General features: G+C 43.2%; 1 protein-coding gene across 2 annotated transcripts; it reads left to right on the top strand.

Moving 5' to 3' along the window:
• Positions 1 to 73: 73 nt before the first annotated feature.
• On the top strand, positions 74 to 16,280 carry Serpinb11 (serpin family B member 11). 2 transcript variants are annotated; one of them, XM_070028617.1, is made up of 8 exons: positions 74 to 98; positions 6,800 to 6,985; positions 7,656 to 7,715; positions 9,192 to 9,320; positions 10,403 to 10,520; positions 11,562 to 11,704; positions 12,376 to 12,528; positions 15,482 to 16,280. In XM_070028617.1, the coding sequence occupies exons 2-8, from the start codon at positions 6,818 to 6,820 to the stop codon at positions 15,884 to 15,886; spliced, it is 1,176 nt and encodes a 391-aa protein (XP_069884718.1). In that variant the 5' UTR covers positions 74 to 98; positions 6,800 to 6,817; the 3' UTR covers positions 15,887 to 16,280. The 2 variants fall into 2 exon arrangements, with proteins under 2 accessions (XP_069884718.1, XP_069884717.1); XM_070028616.1 differs by lacking the exon at positions 74 to 98 and adding an exon at positions 4,508 to 4,529.
• Positions 16,281 to 19,531: the final 3,251 nt, after the last annotated feature.

The raw sequence follows: 19,531 nt of genomic DNA, 5'->3' as shown, positions 1-19,531 counted from the left end.
GGAGGGGCAAAAAAGTGAAGGCTTATATTTCCTTTTGAGGGACACAGCTCCAGTCTAACCTGCCAAACTGTCTACATCACCACTGGGAAGCAGCAAAGGTAAAGCAAAGTGCTTCTGTACTTGCAGCTTGTTGTCAGGGGGAGCAAATGTGAGTAAAATGTGGCATTTGGATAGGTGTGTGGTAAGACCATGAGGGGGTAGCTTATTGTTTAATGGAATGGGTCCTTTTGTTGACTTCTTGAAGAGTTCATTGACAATGTACAGTTAAAAATCTTTGAGCCAGGCTCACTTGATTTCATGTAGCTGATTTACTTGGCAAAAGAGCTCTGTTGGTATTTTCTATTTCAAATCCTAATAATCCTTACTCAGGACAGAGCAGGTCATGAGATAGCTGTATGATTTGTGTGATGAATGAAGCTATATCTTAACCCCTTAGAAGATCTGGTTGTCTTTAGGTATTAGTCTTTAGGTGTTCTCTGAGGTTTGTGTTTGTCTTGTGACTTGAAGAATTAGGCTCTTAAATTATATTTGTACTCTTGGACATGGGTGTAAAATGTCTGCTTTTTGCTGGTGGTGAGGTGAGTTTTCAGAAATTTCTGTTGCTTCTGGGAAGGAGCATGTGTAAAATTTACCATGGTGGAAGGACAGAGAATGAGGTTAAAGATTAGCTCTGGTGGCTGGTGGCTCACGTCTCTCATTCCAGCTACTCAGGAGGCAAAGATCTGAGGATCACAGTTCAAAGTCAGCCGGGGTGGGAAAAGTCCGTGAGACTCTTCCATCCATGTAAGCACCGGATAACCAGAAATGGAGCTGTGGCTCAACGTGGTAGAGCGCTAGACGGGCACAAAAACTCAGGGACAGTTTCCATGCCCTGAGTTCAAGTCCCATTCAGCAACAACAACAACAGCAAACAACAGCAAAATAGCTTTGTTTTAGGAAGAAGTGTCTGGGAGGACATGAGATAAGGAGTCGTGGGATAAGAGGCCTGCATATGGGTTTCACCTACCTAGACTGTGTTCCAGATGGTGTGGAGCTGGTGTCTCAGCCTCCCGTGGGCAATCCCTTCCCTTCCAGCCCTTGAACTATCTCCTTGGGAAGCACGTCTCCTCCTCAGATTTCTTGACTGGAGATGTCCTTTCAGGACACCTTTCTAACCTGAAAGGGCCACAGGCTGAGGACTCTTTTCCTTTCTTCTCTCTTGTTACAAACTCCAGAGGACACCTCCTATTTGTCTGGCAGATCTATCTATCAATCTATCAATCAATCAATCAATCAATCAATCTATCTATCTATCTATCTATCTATCTATCTATCTATCTATCTATCTATCTATCTATCTATCTATCTATCTATCTATCTACCTACCTACCTACCTATCTTTCTCCTAACAAGTAGACAGAAAGGCTACACTCAAAGAAGTTTTCTAGTATTCTTGTACTCTTTGGGGATTCAATTGGCAGGCACTTCGACTTTCACCTTTCCCTCACCGCCTAGTGAGAGGTGCTCTTGCTTGTGTCCCTGCGATCTTATCGGAGAGCAGCAAGTGGGAGGAGCTTAGATCAGAGGCCATGGCGGCTCCCCATTCAAATCCTGACTCCTTTCCCTGCAGGGTGTGGTCACCCCTGCCCAAGCCCTCCCCTGAAGTATGGAAGACACAAGGCTCATCCTCCCAGGACTGAAGATTCTTCAACATGCCCATGTCTATGAAACCAGAGATTTAGTCGCCATGGACTGGGGTGGAGCCATTTGGATATCTGTCCCCAGGGAAGGGATACACAAAAATGGGATTGATGGAAGAGCAGGAAGTGAAGTAACATTGTTGTTTGAGTAGCATGGGTGAGGGCTAGGGATGTAGTTCAGCCATAGAGCCCTTGCTTCACATTCACAAGGACCTGGGATCCATCCCAGCATTGCCAAAACAAAAAGAGACCAACACTAAACCACATTCCAGAACCTCATTTCTGAACATTAAAAGAGCATTAAATAACAAAACGGATATTTTTATAAAAACACGTATTAAGGGGATATATTTAAAGCAAATTAAAATTGCTATCTGTGGGGGCAGAGGGATAAGAGAATGAATTAGGAGTAAGGCTATAAACAAGGGAAGGAATGGCTTTGTAACAGATTGGTGGCTTGTGTCCCAAATTGAAGATTGTGCTGGGGTCCCGTGGCTCACACCTATAGATTTCAACTCCTTCTGATGCTGAGAAAGGAAGGATTATAGATTGAGTCAATTTGGGACAGAAAAGACCAACAGATCCTATCTTAAAAGTAACCTGCAAAACCAGGGCTGGAGGTATGGCTCAAGTGGTACAGTGCCAGGCTAGCCAGTACTGAGTCTGAAGTTCAACCTAAGTACTGCGCAAGTTCAACTTGAAGTTTAACTTCAGTACTGCACAAAACAAAACAAAGAAGAGAATCAAAGACTGTGTTTACTTCAACCTTCTTTTCTAATGCTTATAAAGGGAGAAACAAAGAAACACATCTACAGTAATAAAAGTACCAGCAGACAATGAGTGCCCTTAGGAGTATGCTCCACGTCCTTTGCAACTGTAAGGGCTTAGATAGATAGATGTGCACAGACTCTCTTATAGTAACAATATGGCATCAATTTAATAAATATAAATTTACATTTACTCATACATCTGAAGTTACATTCTAGAACATGAACACAATCATCTGAATGCCATCTACCTCATCTTACAGAGTATCATAAGAAGAGCATAAGAAGACTTGCTTCATTATGTAGTGAAATTTCATTATTTAAACCATACATTATGGTGAGCAGTAGCAAATTTTACTTGAGGCCTAGCACTCTGCTAACGTCAGGATTTTAGGCTCCTGTTTCAGTGAGAGAAGATAATGAGCAAAACTCTTTGTTATATCTTTAAGAAACACATTGAAAGCAAAGAAAATTATAACCTTGGTCTAGTCCTGTCTAACCAGTGGCCCTGTTCTACTGTGTGGAGTGGTCTGACAACTGGTCTGATTTAGTACATGCTCAGTACATTCTCCTGAACAATCATTTCAGGGCAATGAGGTTTAATTACAAGGATGTATGGTCATCATGTTCAGCACGTAAATGCCATAGTCATTATTTTGACAGTCGACAGGTGACACATTTCCTGCTGGTCCTTCTCTGCCTGACAGCGGATGAGCCATAAGCTCTCCTCCTCTCCCTGGTCTCAGGGCTGTGTTCTCTCAGCTCTGGTTGACATTCAGGGAAGAAGGCACTACGTTTTGGTGAGAAGCATGCCTCAAATGCCTGAGCCAGTGACAAATAAGGTCACACCCCAGAGAACATACTTCCGTGAGCTTAGCACAGAGATACACCCGGTGGAAACAAGAAGAATTAGTAACTAAAATAAATGCACACAGCTAGGCTTGAATACTGACCATGTGTTACAATGTCCTGGGCTATTGTTACTTAGAAAAATCAGAGGTAATAGTACAAAGGATTTTCAGCTCTCAGAGAGGATTAAATTTTTAAAAGAAGATATAGTTATGCTAGAAAAATGTGATATTGGGTTCAGTGGGATGATTGGCCTTAGAGGATGAGAGTATATAAAGAAATCCCTAAAGCGAGTTGAGATGCTTTTAGATTAAAGTCACAGAACACTCAGTTAAAATGGCTTATTTAAATACTAACGAAGAATTTTCATCTACCCTGACAAGCATTCCCGAGGGAGGGCAGGTCCAGGGTTTTTAATCTGTCCACTCAATGGTGAATCATCAAAACTCAAATCTCCTCCAGCTTTTCTCTCTGACATCCTCATTGTCCAGTTCATAGACACAAAATAGCTGTGGACGTAGTCACATGAAGATGGTACAATTCTGAGAGGAAGAAGGATGGTTTCCATCTGTGAAGCTCTTCTTGTCAGAAAGATAAACAAAAGAACAGAGCAATAAAAAAAAAGACTGGGCATTTTCCCAGAAACCCTCCAGCAATTCCTCCTGTCTTATTAGCAAGAGTTATTGCATCTTCTGAGTTCTAAGTCAATCACTGATGTGGGCCATAAAATTATCTCAACTGGTTTGCTGATCGAGGCTCACTTCTGGGGCCTGGGAAGGGTGGAGCCTTCTCTCAGCTCCTGGCCACATAAAAATCTGCATCAAAGTAAGTTCTTTGAGCACAGAAGGGAATAAAATTGGTAAAGCCTGAGCCATCAACAGGCTTTTAAGAATTACTATCTGGAGAGTATTTGAAGGCATCTAAGAAGAGAGAAGATAGAGTAACCAGGAAAGCATTCTAATGGACGGATAGACCAATGTGATAGTAAGATGGGCAGAGCTAAATGAGAATAAATCGGGCAAAATCCTTGGGGTGGAGATGCATCGTGATGATAGCTGCGTCATGGAAATAGTCTAAACCATTGACAGGGTGGCATGCAGACCCAGCCCCATTGTGAGTTACTATCTGGGGTACTGTGACTTCTCAATGGTGTGCACAAGGCTTCTCAGGACACAGTGTTGCCTTTTCTGGTGGTACCCTAGACGGAGGAGATCAGTCAATGAATGCCTGTGCAGTAAGTCAGTCGGTGACATGTGCCAGGGACAAAAATAAACTAAGCTAATGTACTGGAGGAAGATGTTCAAATGAAGTGGTCAGGGAAAGCTTCATCAGTGGATTACTACGTGATTAGAGAGAGGAGTGAGCTGCCATTCAGTACCTTTGGGAAGAACATCACAGAGGGACAGACAGCGCTCAGGCCACGAGACTAAGACTTATCATGGAAGTCAAAGAATAGAAAGAGGAGACATGGTTGGAGTAGAATGGCTTGGTGGCAGAGTGATAGGAGATGAAGACTGGGAGTTAGCTGAGTCAGACCACACAGCCTCTCAGTGAAGACACGGAGAGGAGAGCAGGTGACTTGATTCTTTGAATAGGGAGGAGAATGGAACCCTTAAAAAATACCATTGTGGCGTCTCTGGGAAATGCCATGGAGGAGGGTGAAGAGTGAAGATGGTCCTGGATAAGGGGACTATGTCCGTATTAATGGAAGAGAAGGTTGTAGCTTTGCCCTGGGCGGTAAAATCAGAGAGTGTGACAAGTGGGCATGCTTTTGAAGCAGGGTGTTTTCATATGTTACATGTGAATGAGAAATGATTTAAGTATAAATTCCCAAGCTTTTTGTCTTCAAAAGTAGAAAAATAGAAATGTCATTTACAGAAGTGAGGAAAGCTTGCAGGAACTGGCTAGGGAAAGGCGTTAGGAATCTAAGCATTTGCTTTGAGTCATGATGAGCCTGAACTATTAGCTATCTGGGACAGTGGATTAGCATTCAAGCATAAAGCAGAAGTGTGTAGGGCGGCTTTATTGGTGCTCTGACCAAATATCTAAGAAAGCAGCCATAAATGGAGAGGAGGATTTATTTTGGCTCACATTTCAGTGAGAGAGGGGGAAGAAATAGTCCAAGGAATAGTCATAAGGATATGTCTTCAGTGATCTACTTTCTCTAGTTAGACTCTCAGCTCCTAAGATTTTTCAGGACTTCCTAAATGGTAGCATTCCTTCAGCTGGGAAGCAAATATCCAGCAGTGGACCTTTAGGGGACATTCCACATGCAGACTAGAACAAGGTGTTAATAGTGACACCTAAGGCACGAGACTACATGAGATCTACAGTTCTAAATGCAAGAGGGATTGCACATCTGAGTTCTGATGTGTTATGACGTAGGGGAGGTTGACAATGGAGAGAAATGGAGGGGGGCAGACCAGGAGGTAGGTGGATCAAAAGATACTGGATTCCTGGAAGTCAAAGTGAGGAAGTATTTGATGGCCATGAAGCTTCAGATGAATGGAGCCTACCTGAGGACAGGAAGGACTCCGTGCTCTCTCTCTCTCTCTCTCTCTCTCTCTCTCTCTCTCTCTCTCTCTCTTGCTCTCTCACTCTTTCACTTTTTTTTGCTCAAGATTAGCACTATACCACGTGAGCCACAGTTCTACTTCTGGCTGTGTGTGTGGAGGGAGCAGTTAATTGTAGATCAGAGTTTCACAGATGTCACTACCTAGGCTGGCTTTGAGCCACAATCCTCAGATCTCAGCCTCCTGAATAGTATGACAGGCGTGAGCCACCAGAATCCACTAGGAAGTGCTCTTGATCAACTTGGCATCCACAATTCTAAAATGAGCAGTGTGCAATCAGGATTTGTGGGACTGAAAGCGAGCAAGTCTTCCGTCCCAACATGCTTTCTTTCATCTTCGAAGCAGGCAAATGACAGCGTCATCTATTTTTCTTTCAGAGTTTCCTCTTGTGCAGTTTTCACTGGTGTCCGGGTTCCCTGTGAGCTCCTAGGGGCTGCATTGACCACCTCCCCACCTCATCATTGGTGTTGGTTTGCTTTCTTTGAGGGCGACTGGGAATTAGGCACCATGGAAATAGAAACGTGCCAAGAACTTAGCCAAAGATTATTGTTGATGTCTGAGAGGTGCTCCCTCTCATGCAGTTGCAAAGGTGGGGTGTGTAGTGAGGAACATAGCTTGTTGGCCTGAGCCTGGGGACTCAAGCATTTTTTCTTTGGTCATGCACAAATACCAGGATGACATATGTAAATTAAGCATTTAAAGACCCATTTTTTTCCCCCTGCTCATTTGTTCCAGAACAATTACAGGTCATTTTTATACCAGTCTTAGCAGGTAAGCTGTGTGCTATTGGATGAGGAGAAATTTAATCTTCTATTCATGAAACCACAGCAAGGATATAGCATGTTTTCATGAATCAGCGTGCTCAGGCACGGAACTTCATGCACTGCAGCTTCAGGTGATACTCTGAGATTTCTCCCTCCTCTGTTCACAGGCAGTGATTGGCACAAACATGGGCTCCCTCAGCACCACAAATGTGGAATTCTGCCTTGATGTGTTCAAAGAGCTGAGCTGTAGCCATGCAGGAGAGAACGTCTTCTTTTCTCCACTGAGTCTGTTTTATGCTCTCAGTATGATCCTTCTCGGTGCCAGAGGAAACTGCGCACACCAAGTTGAAAAGGTAAAGAACGGAACAGAGATTTTCCCCAGCCACAACAGCTTCCAAACTTTCCCTCTCACCTGCCAAGTTACTGCTATTTCCACGAAAAGAAAACGATCCCATTTCTTTATAATACCTGTGTAGCGGGTAGGGATTGTCCTGTTTAGTTTACAGGTGGGAAAACTGACATTTGGAGAAGAAGGGTGACTTTTCGGGTAACAGAGGCTAGTAGTGATTTTCCCCCCAGTCTATTTTTATCATTGTACAGTGTTTAGAAGAATATCACTTAACAATTCTCAAGGTATTTGCTTATCTTGTTTCTCTTTGTGCTGGAAACACATGCAATGTTTCAACTGGCCTCAGAGGGGCATTGCCTTAGTTAATAGTCCAAGAATAGAAAAGGGCCTCAATGTTAGGGAACTCAGCCCCTGCAGCCTAACAAAATGGTCTAGGGCAAGACACTCGACCTGGTAGATATCCATTCCCCTACCACAATGGAGGTAAAATGATCTACTCGTATGATGGAAGGATTAAAAGAAGATGTGTGAAGACCTAATTTAGGATTTAGAGCATAATACTGCTAATTGTGAAACTATTTGTATGGGTTGTGATCTGAAGTGGAAAAGTATCTACAGCTCATTTTTATAGACAATACATACCTGTGATGGCAACTACCTCCTCTCTCCTTTAGGTGCTTCACTACCATCATTCTGCAGAGTTCTTAAAACCAAGGTTGAAGGATTCGTCAGAGGTAAAATAATGTCATTGCTGAGCTGGCAAATGCTGTAACATAAAAGATCAAGAAGCCACTTTGGGGTGGAGTTGCAGAATTCATAAAGGAGCTAGCTCTGCCTCCCTTGGTCTCCTCCTTTGACCCTGTTGTGAGCCACTACAACTGATACAGTTTAATACAATGTAGTAACAATAGCAATAAAGACCCACAGATTTTGTTAACTGATTCACTCCTGCCAAAACTTAATCTCCTATTGTCAGTGTTAGGGGTTTTTTTTCCTCTCTCTCTCCAGTCTGCTGAGGAGGCTGAGCAGGCTGAGAAGACATGATGTTTTGTCAGATAATTAAATAATGGAACAGATGTTGCCCCGCCCACATGCTCTAGAACAGTGCTATTTCATGCAGGAACATTTATTTTGACATAAGATTTAGAGGCCCAACATGAGAATAGTTGTAGAAAGAACTTGAAAATGTATTTAACAAGCTGCGTGCCGGTGGTGCACACCTGTCATCCTGGCAACTCAGGAGGCTGAGATCTGAGGATCACAATTCAAAGTCTGCTTGGGTAGGAAAGTCTGGGAGACCTTCCTATCTCATAATCACAGAAAAAGACAGAAGTAGAGTTGTGGCTCAAGTGGTCAAGTGCTAGCTTTGACTAGAAAAAGAAGCTCAGCCACAGTGTTCAGGCCCAGAGGTTGAGCTTCAAGGCCAGAAAAAAATAAACATAATGAAAAATAAATAAAGTATACTGAACTATGTACAGATGTATAGAAAATTTACTTCACAGAACCCCACTTATTGTTAGAACACCAGAGGTCATCATTTGGGAACCGTTGCTTTAGGGAATATAGGCATGGTCCTGTAGTGTGCATGAAGCCTTAGCCATATGTCAAATATATCACAGGTGCTTGGCAGAATTGCTAGCACGAAGGGACGTGAATGTGTGAGGACTGGTCGGGTTTGATTCTAGAGTCACGTAACAAGGAGGCTTAAAGGTAATGTGAAGAAAAGCAATGCTATAAATAGAAAGGCATCAATAAAACTTTAGGTTATTGTCCTAGATTCCCATTAGGATACCATGAATAATTTGAATTAAATAGCAAGGCCAATGAAGAGGTTCCAATGTATTTCCTTCAAAACTAAGAAGAGTTAGGGAAGGGGCGGGGCGGGAAGGAATTGGTGAGAATGTTGAAAGGGGTGACATGATCAAGATCTATTGTATTCATCAACTGCCTTGTTAAATAGCAAAAAATTAAAAAAATGGGGCCAACACGTTCACACAGTCTGCATCAAAAGTCATAGAGTGCCACGATTATTGTAGTAAAGACAACTAGATAAGAAACATGCTTCAAACGATTGTTTATCTTTGCATTCACTGCCCTTTTATTCAAGGCAAACACCTTGATCTCCAGATTCTGTCTTCATAGTATCTAGAACCCTCCAATGACAACTAATCAAGCAATTTAACGTATTGTTCTTTGTTTACTGGCGTTAGTGCAGCCAAGCTGGGAGGATGCACTCAGAGCTTGGAGTTCTGCTCTCTCAGATCAACCAGCCACACTCTAAGTACACCCTCAGCATTGCCAACAGGCTCTATGGGACAAAGGCACTGGAATTCCACCAGGTAAGCACATCCGCATTCCATACTATGAAATCCATACTATCCAGTCAACCTCATACTCTGAAATCAATCAAAAGGGAGGAGAGTCAGATAGTATACATCTCTCAAATTAACTAAAGTTTTGGAGAAATGGTTTGACCAAGACACTCATTAGGAGTTGGGAAATAGCACATAAAAATTCCTTACTACTGCAAAATCCTTGAAGATACCCAAGAGCCAAGGTCAGAGATGAAAGGTAAAACAGCTAATGATGAGCTATGGACCAGAACACAAACTAAGTATATTTCTCATGTATTTCTCATATCTTCTTCAAAGACTCTTACTTGTAGAGGATGAAATATTAGCTGAAAGGACATCGATTAGTTCAATGTGCTGAGGACTGAGTTTCTTAATCAATATTTTAGTATCTGTAAGTAGTTGGTACAACAGACTTGCCATTTAATACAGCAATTTATGAATGCAATACATCCTGATCCATGAAACCCCTTTCAACATTCTCATCCATCCCTCTCTTACCCATCCCTTCCTGCACTCTTCTTGAAGTTTTGAGGATATACATTGGATACTGGGCTACATTCTCCTCTTGAGATCTGAATTCTGTTCTCATTTAGACATATGACTTTGGAATCATTTCTCTTATCTTTAAAATGAAAAGATTAGACTAAAGTCTTCTAGTTCACAAATATGAAGACTATTTTTGCCCTTTCCCAACGGCTTTGCAATACATGGTTTTATTGAATGTTGAAATATACCAGTCACTCTACTTAATACACTATAGGCATTACTTCATATAATCCTCACAGTGTGCTCAGGTAGGCACAAAAAAAATAACCATTTTAGAACTAAGAAAGGGAATGATATGGCAGAAGCAACCACCAAATATTTCTGAACACTTTGGGAGAAAGCTTTTAAATTTGCTTAAATTTATTTGCTTTGTTAAAAAGAAATACAAAGGATTTTGAATCTATTCAAACTTGGTTAACCAAGTTGCTTTTGTTTGTGAGGATTCTGTAATACATTAGCTATAAGTTTTCCTTTACATTCTTCTCGTGTTGTTGTTTGCTCAGCTGTCCTTTCTTTTACAGCAATATTTAAGCTGTTCTGAGAAACTGTACCAAGCCAGGCTGCAAAGTGTTGATTTTGGCCAGTCCGTAGAAGAAACGAGGAAATCTATTAATGCCTGGGTTGAAAGTAAAACGAATGGTAAGAATAAGGCACAGACCTCTGTCTGCAAGTGTTATCTGAGCTGTGTTGATAAACTTCTGGAGGTAATAGGCCAGTAAGAAAGTTGATAAAAGTCTAGAACCTGATAACCAGTCAACAAGGAAGGAAATGAAGGCTGTAATTTGGAATACCTCATTTATCCTAAATGATACATACGAAGTGATGTCAAGAACCAGAATGAGCACTTTTTGTAATTAAAAAATTCTTCTATCTATTGCTAAGTATTTTTCTTTAAAAAATGGCCCATTAAATATTTGGTACAAAGGTGTGCTCATATATTTATTTTAAAATATTTAGTTGAGAAGAAACTATTGTAAATGTATACATATTTTTAATATATGCTAAATATTATGTTAGGTCCAGACTAAAGCTCTTTCAAGAACAAAATCTTGATAAAATGCACCAAATATCCCTGAATTTCATGTTGTATGAATGACAAAATATATTGCAAAAAAGGCCTTTTAGATTGCAATGCATTAAAATGCATCAAGGTGACTGTTTCAACCAATACACTTACAAAGCAAGCAACTTCTGGTATTTTAATGTAAACTCTTGGTTTAGAAAAAAAAAATGTTCCCTAAACTGTATCTGAATATTTGTGACCCATTAATTCTAGCACATTTACCAGAATGGGTGAATCTTTTTAATTTTTGATTTACTTGAATTAGTGAGCAGTTAGTAAGTATGAACTTGACAAACAGTAAAGATAATCTATGAGAAAAACAATTTTCTAAATAAGAAGCAATGCTCAGTGTATAGCCATGGAAGACACTGTTTCACTATTAATATGCTACCTATTCCCTGAATGTTACTATCTAAATGGAAACAGTAAAGCATCTGCTGTTCACTGGCATAACTTCCTTTGACAAGAAGACTCTAGCACCGGGAGACAAAAAAGTTCTTCTAGAACAACAACATTACAATTAATCTGAAAAAAAATGTCTAAGTTACTTGTGACTATTCAACTGTCTGATATCAATAAGTTTAAATTACCTTTTTTCTGTCTTGTTTTTATACAAGGAAAAGTAAAAAACCTCTTTGGAAAAGGCACCATCGACCCTGCCTCTGTAATGGTCCTGGTGAGTGCCATATATTACAAAGGACAATGGCAAAATAAATTTCAGGAAAAGGAGACCACGAAAACTCCATTTCAGCTAAGTGAGGCAAGTAATTCATTTTCAGACGGATGAGAAGTTTGGAGGCATGCAATTCACATTTCAGAATAGTTCAGAAAGAGTGAAAATATTGCTCTGAATTGGTGTACAATTTAATTCTTTCATATTTAAAAAATAAGTTTCCCTTAGCAGCAGTAATCTTTCTCACAGGGCACGTAACGAACTCAGACAATGCAACTCCTGGACAGCGAAATCTGTTGTGTGCTTTCTGTCCAACTGCAGTGTGGGTAGTGGTTATTTTCTTTAGGAGCACAATAAAATGATCTGTTTTTTCCTTCTATAATCTCTAAATATATTAAAAATAAAATGATCTTATGATTTTATTTTATATAAAAATCATTTTGCTGGAAACTCTCTTTGTTTTTGGTAGGCTCGAAGCTACCTCTTGTACATACACATTCTAGCTAGTCTCTAACTTTGACCTATTTTAAAATAAAAATTCCTATCTTGAGGAAAGATATATCTTATCTTTTCTGTCTTGAGGATAGGTATGTTTTGTAAGGAACTTAAACAAGGATATAGTTTTATATAGTTTATACTTTACCCCTGCCTTTAGAGTACATTATAATACAGGTAGATATGTTATTCAAGAAAATGGTATAGTTACTATCCATTCACTTATGCAACATACTATCTAATTACCATCTTTCTTTTAACAGGGTAAGAGTGTGATGGTAGACATGATGTACCAAACTGGAACATTCAAGATAGCCTCCATAAAGAATCCATATATGCAAGTTCTTGAACTGCCTTATGTTAACAATCTAAGCATGGTTATTCTGCTCCCAGAAGGTACAGCGAATCTAGACCAGGTAAGATAACTCGAGTGGCTGCATGCAGCTAAAAGCACACACACACACACACACACACACACACACACACACATACATGTTTTGTATCACATCATGTTTGTGTAGTCGAGCACTGATTTATGAGCTAGGCATAGCAGAATAGTCTGAAAAGATCTAAGAAGAAGGAATCATGACTCTTCCAATCAGTACAACTTATTTAGTTAGGAGAGGCTGTACATCCAGCCTGTACATACACTGTACATACATACACACACACACAGGGGCTTTGACACTAGAGAGATACTCCCTGTAGTAATGAAATCACAATGCTAGCTGGGCTCTTAGTTCATGGAAATCTGCTTTGGCCACCTTCCTCCAAGGGGCAGTGATTCTGATCGAGTTGGAGCAACGTTCATGGTTAACCAATATTCATGTCTTGGTTTGGTGAGGAGAAGACCATGAAGAAAAGGTCATAATGTTGTTAGGAGATGACCCTTCTCTTTGTCTGCAGCAAAGTTTTAGCACAGAAAGACCAAGGAGTGACCCCTTCACTTCCCCAGACCACCCTGGAAAACTCCTAGCGTTCTGTGGAATGATGGCTTCTGAGGAGATGAGCTGAGCCTGTTGGACCAGCAAAGCTGACTCATGGGAGAGCTACAGCAGGGGTTTCTCTAAGTCAGTGAATTGCTAAGCCAGAAATTGCTGGCTTTAAGATAAAGCTGAGGAGTCCGGGTGGGGAAGGGAAGGTGGGAGGGTTTCCTGAAAGAACTGGTCTGGGCTGTGTGCTTTGGGATTAAATGAGACAGAGGGAGTTGTGGTAAGAGGAGTGCAGTGGTCACCATGGAAACCGGTATGTTTGCAGGTGTGGATCAGGTGCTAGGGTGCCTGCAGCTAGCTTGGAGGGAAGGCATTTGGACCCATATGATGTTTGGAAGCAATGTAGACTCAGCAGAAAGTCCTACGCAATTACAAAGGGCAGGTTTCCTAGCAGATAATCTCCACTTGCACCTTGCGAAGGTGTAGTGCATAAATGCAGAAGCAGGGCCTGTCCCCGCCTTGGCAGGGCAAGGCTGCCAGATGGGGGTCACGAGGAGTTCCTGGTAACCTGAATGAGGGCAGAAAAGTGAAAATAATGAATGAAAAGACACTTTGGAAGATAAGCTCTTAGAAAAAGAACTGTTATTTAACATGTGCATTACAATAAGCTTAGAGAAGCAAAGAACAAAGTACGACTGAAAAGGGGTTCAGTTGGACATGGCTGTCTAGATCCTCCATGAGCGTGCGCGCACACGCACACACACACACACACACACACACACACACACCAATCCTTATTCGGTAACTGAGATTGTACTTCTCTTACACAAGATTTCCTATTGTGAGGCTGGCAGGTGAGGACGAGAATGCTGGGACTGACAGCAGGGTGGGGGCTGGCTCTTGGGTGGACAGCTCCCAAGGGGGATGTGTAAGGACTGACCAGGATGATCAAGGAGCAGGGAGGATGAGAAGCTGGCCTGGTGAGGCTGCACTGGGGAGCTGAGCAGGGATGTGGGGGTGAAAAGCTAGGGAGAAGCATAAAGAACCAGCGAGCACACAAGGCCAGCTTCCCGGGGCAGGGTAACAGAATGACAGATGTCCTAGAGGCCAATGAGAACCAAGGACGGGAAGAAGAGTGGGATTAACTATTTCAGGATAGATGACGGGGAACAAATGACTGAATTCATGCAGGAAATGATGGCCTCAAAGGCAACCAAGAGAAACATTTAAGCCTGGTCCTGGTGGCTCATGACTGTAATCCTAGCTTCTCAGGAGCCTCACTCCGAGGATCACAGTTTGAAGCCAGCCTGGCCAGGAAACTACATGAAACTCTTGTCTTCAATTCAGCACCAGAAAGCTGCATGTGTGGTTGGGGCTCCAGTGGTAGAGCACCATCCTTGAACAAAAACAGGTCAGGAATAGCACTCAGGACCTGAGGTGAAGCCCCAGTACTAACACAAAGAGAGAGAAAGAGAGAGAGAGAGAGAGAGAGAGAGAGAGAGAGAGAGAGAGAGAGAGAGAGAGAGAGAGAGAGAGAGAGAGAGAGAGAGAGAGAGAGAGAGAGAGAGAGAGAGAGAGAGAGAGAGAGAGAGGGAGAGAGAGAGAGACAGAGACAGAGACAGAGACAGAGACAGAGACAGAGAGAGAGAGACAGAGACAGAGACAGAGACAGAGACAGAGACAGAGAGACAGAGACAGAGACAGACAGAGACAGAGACAGAGACACAGACAGACAGACAGACAGACAGACAGGCAGACAGAGAGACAGACAGAGACAGAGACACACACAGAGAGTATATTTGGATATGGCTTAATTGCTGAGTGAAGCAAGAATGCACATTGCAGGTTAGTAATGAAACACAGATGGGGAGGTGGTACAAAGCTGAAGATGTCGTGCAATGCAACACATTTTTTTTCCAGATAGGTAGGAACAAGAGCATGTTTTATTTATTTTATTTTTTATTTTTCATTTTTGTCAGTTGTGGGGCTTGAACTCTGGGCCTGGGCGCTGTCCAGCTCTTCAGCTCAAGGCGAGCGCTCTACCACTTGAGCCACAGCACCACTTCTGTTTTTCTGAGTGGTTCCTTGGAGATAAGAGTCTCACCGACTTTCTTTCCCGGGCTGGCTTTGAACCACGATCCTCAGATCTCAGCCTCCTGAGTAGCTAGGATGACAGGCGTGAGCCCCCAGACCCCCGCGTTATTTATTTATTTAGTGAAAACAAAAAAATCAACATATTACTTTAGCATGAAGAACGTGACTCGCTGTTCTTGTTCTCCATGGAGAAAAGAACAGTCGTGTCAGGCCAATACAATGTAATAGGGGAGAAGGGGGTGCGCTGGAACCGCTCCCATCCACAGTCACAGAAGCAGGGCTGCCGGGCCGCGGCGGTGGATCTGGCTCCCGTGGGCTCACCTGTGTGCGTTCTGTCTCTCAGATAGAGAAGCAGCTGAATGCCAGGACGTTCCGGGAATGGACGCGCCCCTCCACCTTGGTGGAGCGCGAGGTGGAGGTGCATATCCCCAGGTTCAAACTCACCCACAAGTACGAGCTGAACTCCCTGCTGAAAGCCCTCGGCATGACAGACATCTTCGACCAGGCCAGAGCCGACTTCTCTGGCATGTCCCCGGACCCAGGCCTGTTCTTGTCCAAGGTCGTCCACAAGGCTTACGTGGAGGTCAACGAAGAGGGCACCGAGGCCGCGGCCGCCAGCGGGGAGAGCGTGGCTGTCAAAAGACTCCCCATCCGAGACCGCTTCGTGGCCAACCATCCCTTCCTGTTCTTCATCATGGACATCTCTACCGGGGTGATCTTCTTCTCAGGCAAGCTTGCCTCTCCCTGAACAGAGGGGCAGGGGAAGGCTCGGTGTCCCAGAGCAGGTGAAGGCCAACCACACTCATCCCGCACACCTCTGGGCCGCAGTGGCCTCCTTTTGTGATCGCTTTGACTCCTCCTGTTAGCTGTTGAACCTAGGACTGTGGCTATTGTGGGGAAAAGGCCCAGTCGTGCAAAACCTTTTCTGAGCTCTGCATCTTTGCTGTTCCACTGGCATACCCGGCAGGCGACACGATGGAGTGAACGGGGAAAACGTTACAGGATCCAATTCTCCTGATCTGCACGTGTCAGGGATGCCACGTGCAAGTGTCTGCTGTGCCCCCAGAAAACCAACTGAGTGGATTCTGCTTCGATGGATGTTTAAAGATTGTGTTTTCCCTTGCATGTTTAAATATGCGATATTGTGGATTTTAGTTCAAAATGCTGTACTTACCATAATAAATACCTGAAATTCTGTAAGCTCTTTGAAGATTTATAATACACCAGACGACTTAAATCACAGAGAAAGAAAGATCCTTGAATCAGGATAATGAATTCAATGGACATAAGTGGAACTTTGTGTCAGGTATCAAATATTTGTGTGCATAGATATCCATCCATATATACATATCACATAGGGAGGGGAGAGAAGGAGAAACAGAGAGGAAGGGAACAAAGGGGGACAGGGGGAAATAGAGAAAGAGATTGGTAGGAGCATGAATGGTCACTATATGAAGTCAGAACACTCCAGAATATAATTGGTGCATTTCTCTGCAAGGTGGTGACGAACACACGCCCCCTATCAGCTCCCATTTCCACCCTATAGAAGGACGGGCACCTCAGCAGCCTTCCAGCCCCATAGCCCTCAGCTCTCAAGGTGGGTTTAGGCAAAGTCTCTTCAGGTCCTGCCATGAGGCCAAGTGTCCAGGTTGCCTCTACCTGAGAAAATCAACTTAGAAGGAGGACAGATTTACTGTCATGGTTTGGAACATTTCATTCCACGAGCGCTTGGCTCTGTCTCCTTTGCAAGGCAGACATTATGTTTGCCAAGGCAAACACAGTGGAGGAGGCTGCTCACTTTGTGGACAGCCACGAAGCAGAGAGCGGGTCCGATGGGGGAGAGAAGAGCCAGAGTCCCAAGATACCCTCCAAAGATGCCTCTAATGACATCACTTTGCTGCACTAGTCCCTACCCCCTAAAGGCTCCACCAGCTCCCAACAGCGCCACATGCTGGTCACCAGGCCTTCTACACACCAGCCTATGGGAGACAGTTAAGATCCAACTACAGCACAGATCTACATGATGTCTAGCTTGAGTCACAGAACCCAGCATTTCCCAGGCTGACTTCAAATGGTCCCTTTAGGATGTTCACAGCGCAAAGTAGAGGACACAAATCCATTCTTCTTCCTACACCTGCCACTGTCGCTTTGTGTCTCTCCATGAGACAACATATCCATGCACATGTATGTATATACAAAGAAAGGAGAAAAACCTGTTTTCACTCTCTCTTCTTCTCTCTCTTTCCCTCTCCCGCTCTCCCTCTCCCTCTCTCTCTTCAGCTCCCCCTCCCTCCCCCTCTCTCCCTCCCCCCCTCTCTCCCCCCCCCCTCTGTGGAGTAGATGGCTCATGCAGTCTCACGGCTGGATTTTGAAGCACAATATCCTCTTCCTCAGGGAACCTCAAGGCGCTTTTCCTTCAGGCTCACCCTGCTTGCCTGAGGCCTGCTCACGGTGCAGGGTAATCCCCTTTGCTCTAAGTGAATTGATTCTATTACTCTTATGTAAAAATACCTGCAGAAAAACATCCAACCTGGAGCTTGACCAACCTGGAGCTTGACCAAATACCTCAGTCCTGTGACCCAAGCAAGATGTCTGGGAAAATTCACCATGGCAGACACAAATGCTGGGAGACCCCACTAGGAGCTATTTTCACCCTTGCAAAGAACTAATAGCACTGTAAAGGATACAATATCCCAGCTGAACTCATGACATTTAATATCAAAAATTGCCTTATTTTTTTCTCTACCATGGTGATTATAACACTTCCCAGTGGGAGATGTGAATGCAAGCACCAGCAGGTCTCATATCTTCCTGGTCACACTTGAACTCTAGCAGGTCTGTGATTGTGTCATGTCACAGTTTTCAAATACATTTGGTCCCAGATAGTAATTCACACCCTCTCTGGTCCAAGCGTGGTATGAGTCCATTCTATTTGAAATAGAGCCTCTGGCTCCACTCCAGGCCTATGGAGAGGGTGGGAAGGGGTAGAGAGGATGGGGAAAATCTGATTTCTTACAGGTGGAGTAGCCATGTTGTTTCTAGGATCCCTGGTGGGTTCCTTGGACTGAAGTCACACTGTTTCACCTATCAGCAGTGCCTTCCAGCTGATTAGCAGCATCCTTTCCAATGACCTGGGTTTAGGCTGTGAAGTGAGAGGTTACCAGGCAGGCCTCCTGGCTTATCTTGAGCAGATGCTGTAGCAATCTTCTTTATAGTGCACTGGGTGCTCATTGCTGCTAATATCTGCATTGAGACAAATTGCATTCAGACAAACTCAGTGGCCAGAAGTGTCCCACATAACATCATAGCATGTGTGTTTTATTATAGGATGAAGAGTTACCTAGGTTCATCTGCAGAGGACTTGGTCTGAAAGCAAGACGGAAAATGCTAGGGTTTACATTGTCTGGAAGAAGGTGGAATACCCATGATGCACCTCCAAACTTGTTTGCTTAGTTCTACCAACCCAGGGGAGATTAGTGGCTTTGAGGAACTTTGTGTCTTCATTGTAGACAGCTCCAGGGAAACGGGGTCCGGGAATGAGGACAGGAGGGTGATTAGGCTGTCGGGTTTGTCTTGGAATGACCAGAACGACAATCAGGCCCTTACTAGCATGGCCACTCATCCACAAAGGCTGACATCCATGCTGACCTTTGTAGTGGTTGCTGCAGAGCTAGATAGCTTGGAAATAGAGCCCCAAAGCAGCCAGAGGGGGATGGACGGATCATTGCCAAAGAAGTGTGTGTCCACTGCTCAGGTAAAGTACTTAGGAAGCAAGTTACAGTTACTCTTGATTATTCCCAAAGCTGAATCAAAACAAGGAAAACATGCATTGCCAAATATAAAAAAATAGTTAACAGTCTATAAACATTCCCACCCAGGCTACATAAGGAGAATCAGATACCACTAGCTGGTATTTATTGATGCTTTCCTGGACCCTGCTTATACTAAGTGCTTTACAATCATTTGTTCTGACCAAGGAGGTAGTGATATGCTAAACTTTATTTTCAAGTTTACAAAATGCAGGCCCAGACTGATGAAGCAATTTAGTGCCGGACACACAGTAACTGGAAAAACCAGAATCCTCACTCAGTTCTTGTTTTATTCACTATGTGTACATATTGAATTACCTATAATACATGTAAATACTCTAAGTCTTTAAAAATATTGACATATATAAGTGGCACATAATAGGTGCTTTCATCATGACACAATACATATGCATGCAATGTGCTTCTCTTGTGAAGGATGTGGTTGGGTGGTTCTGACTTGGGATATACTGTAAAGTGCTGCCAGCCGGTTATGAGCAGAAGGAGGGAGGACAGAAACTCTGGAGCCATTTGCTTCTGTATATACTCCCAGGACCTTCTTGTGAATGTTGTTTGGTTTTCCTTGT

Source organism: Dipodomys merriami, unplaced genomic scaffold (assembly GCF_024711535.1).
Source record: "Dipodomys merriami isolate MVZ:Mamm:240054 unplaced genomic scaffold, mDipMer1.0.p SCAF_2, whole genome shotgun sequence".
Taxonomy (NCBI): Eukaryota; Metazoa; Chordata; class Mammalia; order Rodentia; family Heteromyidae; genus Dipodomys; species Dipodomys merriami.
The sequence above is the reverse complement of the archived record's forward strand: the minus strand, read 5'-3'. Positions and strand labels throughout refer to the sequence as shown.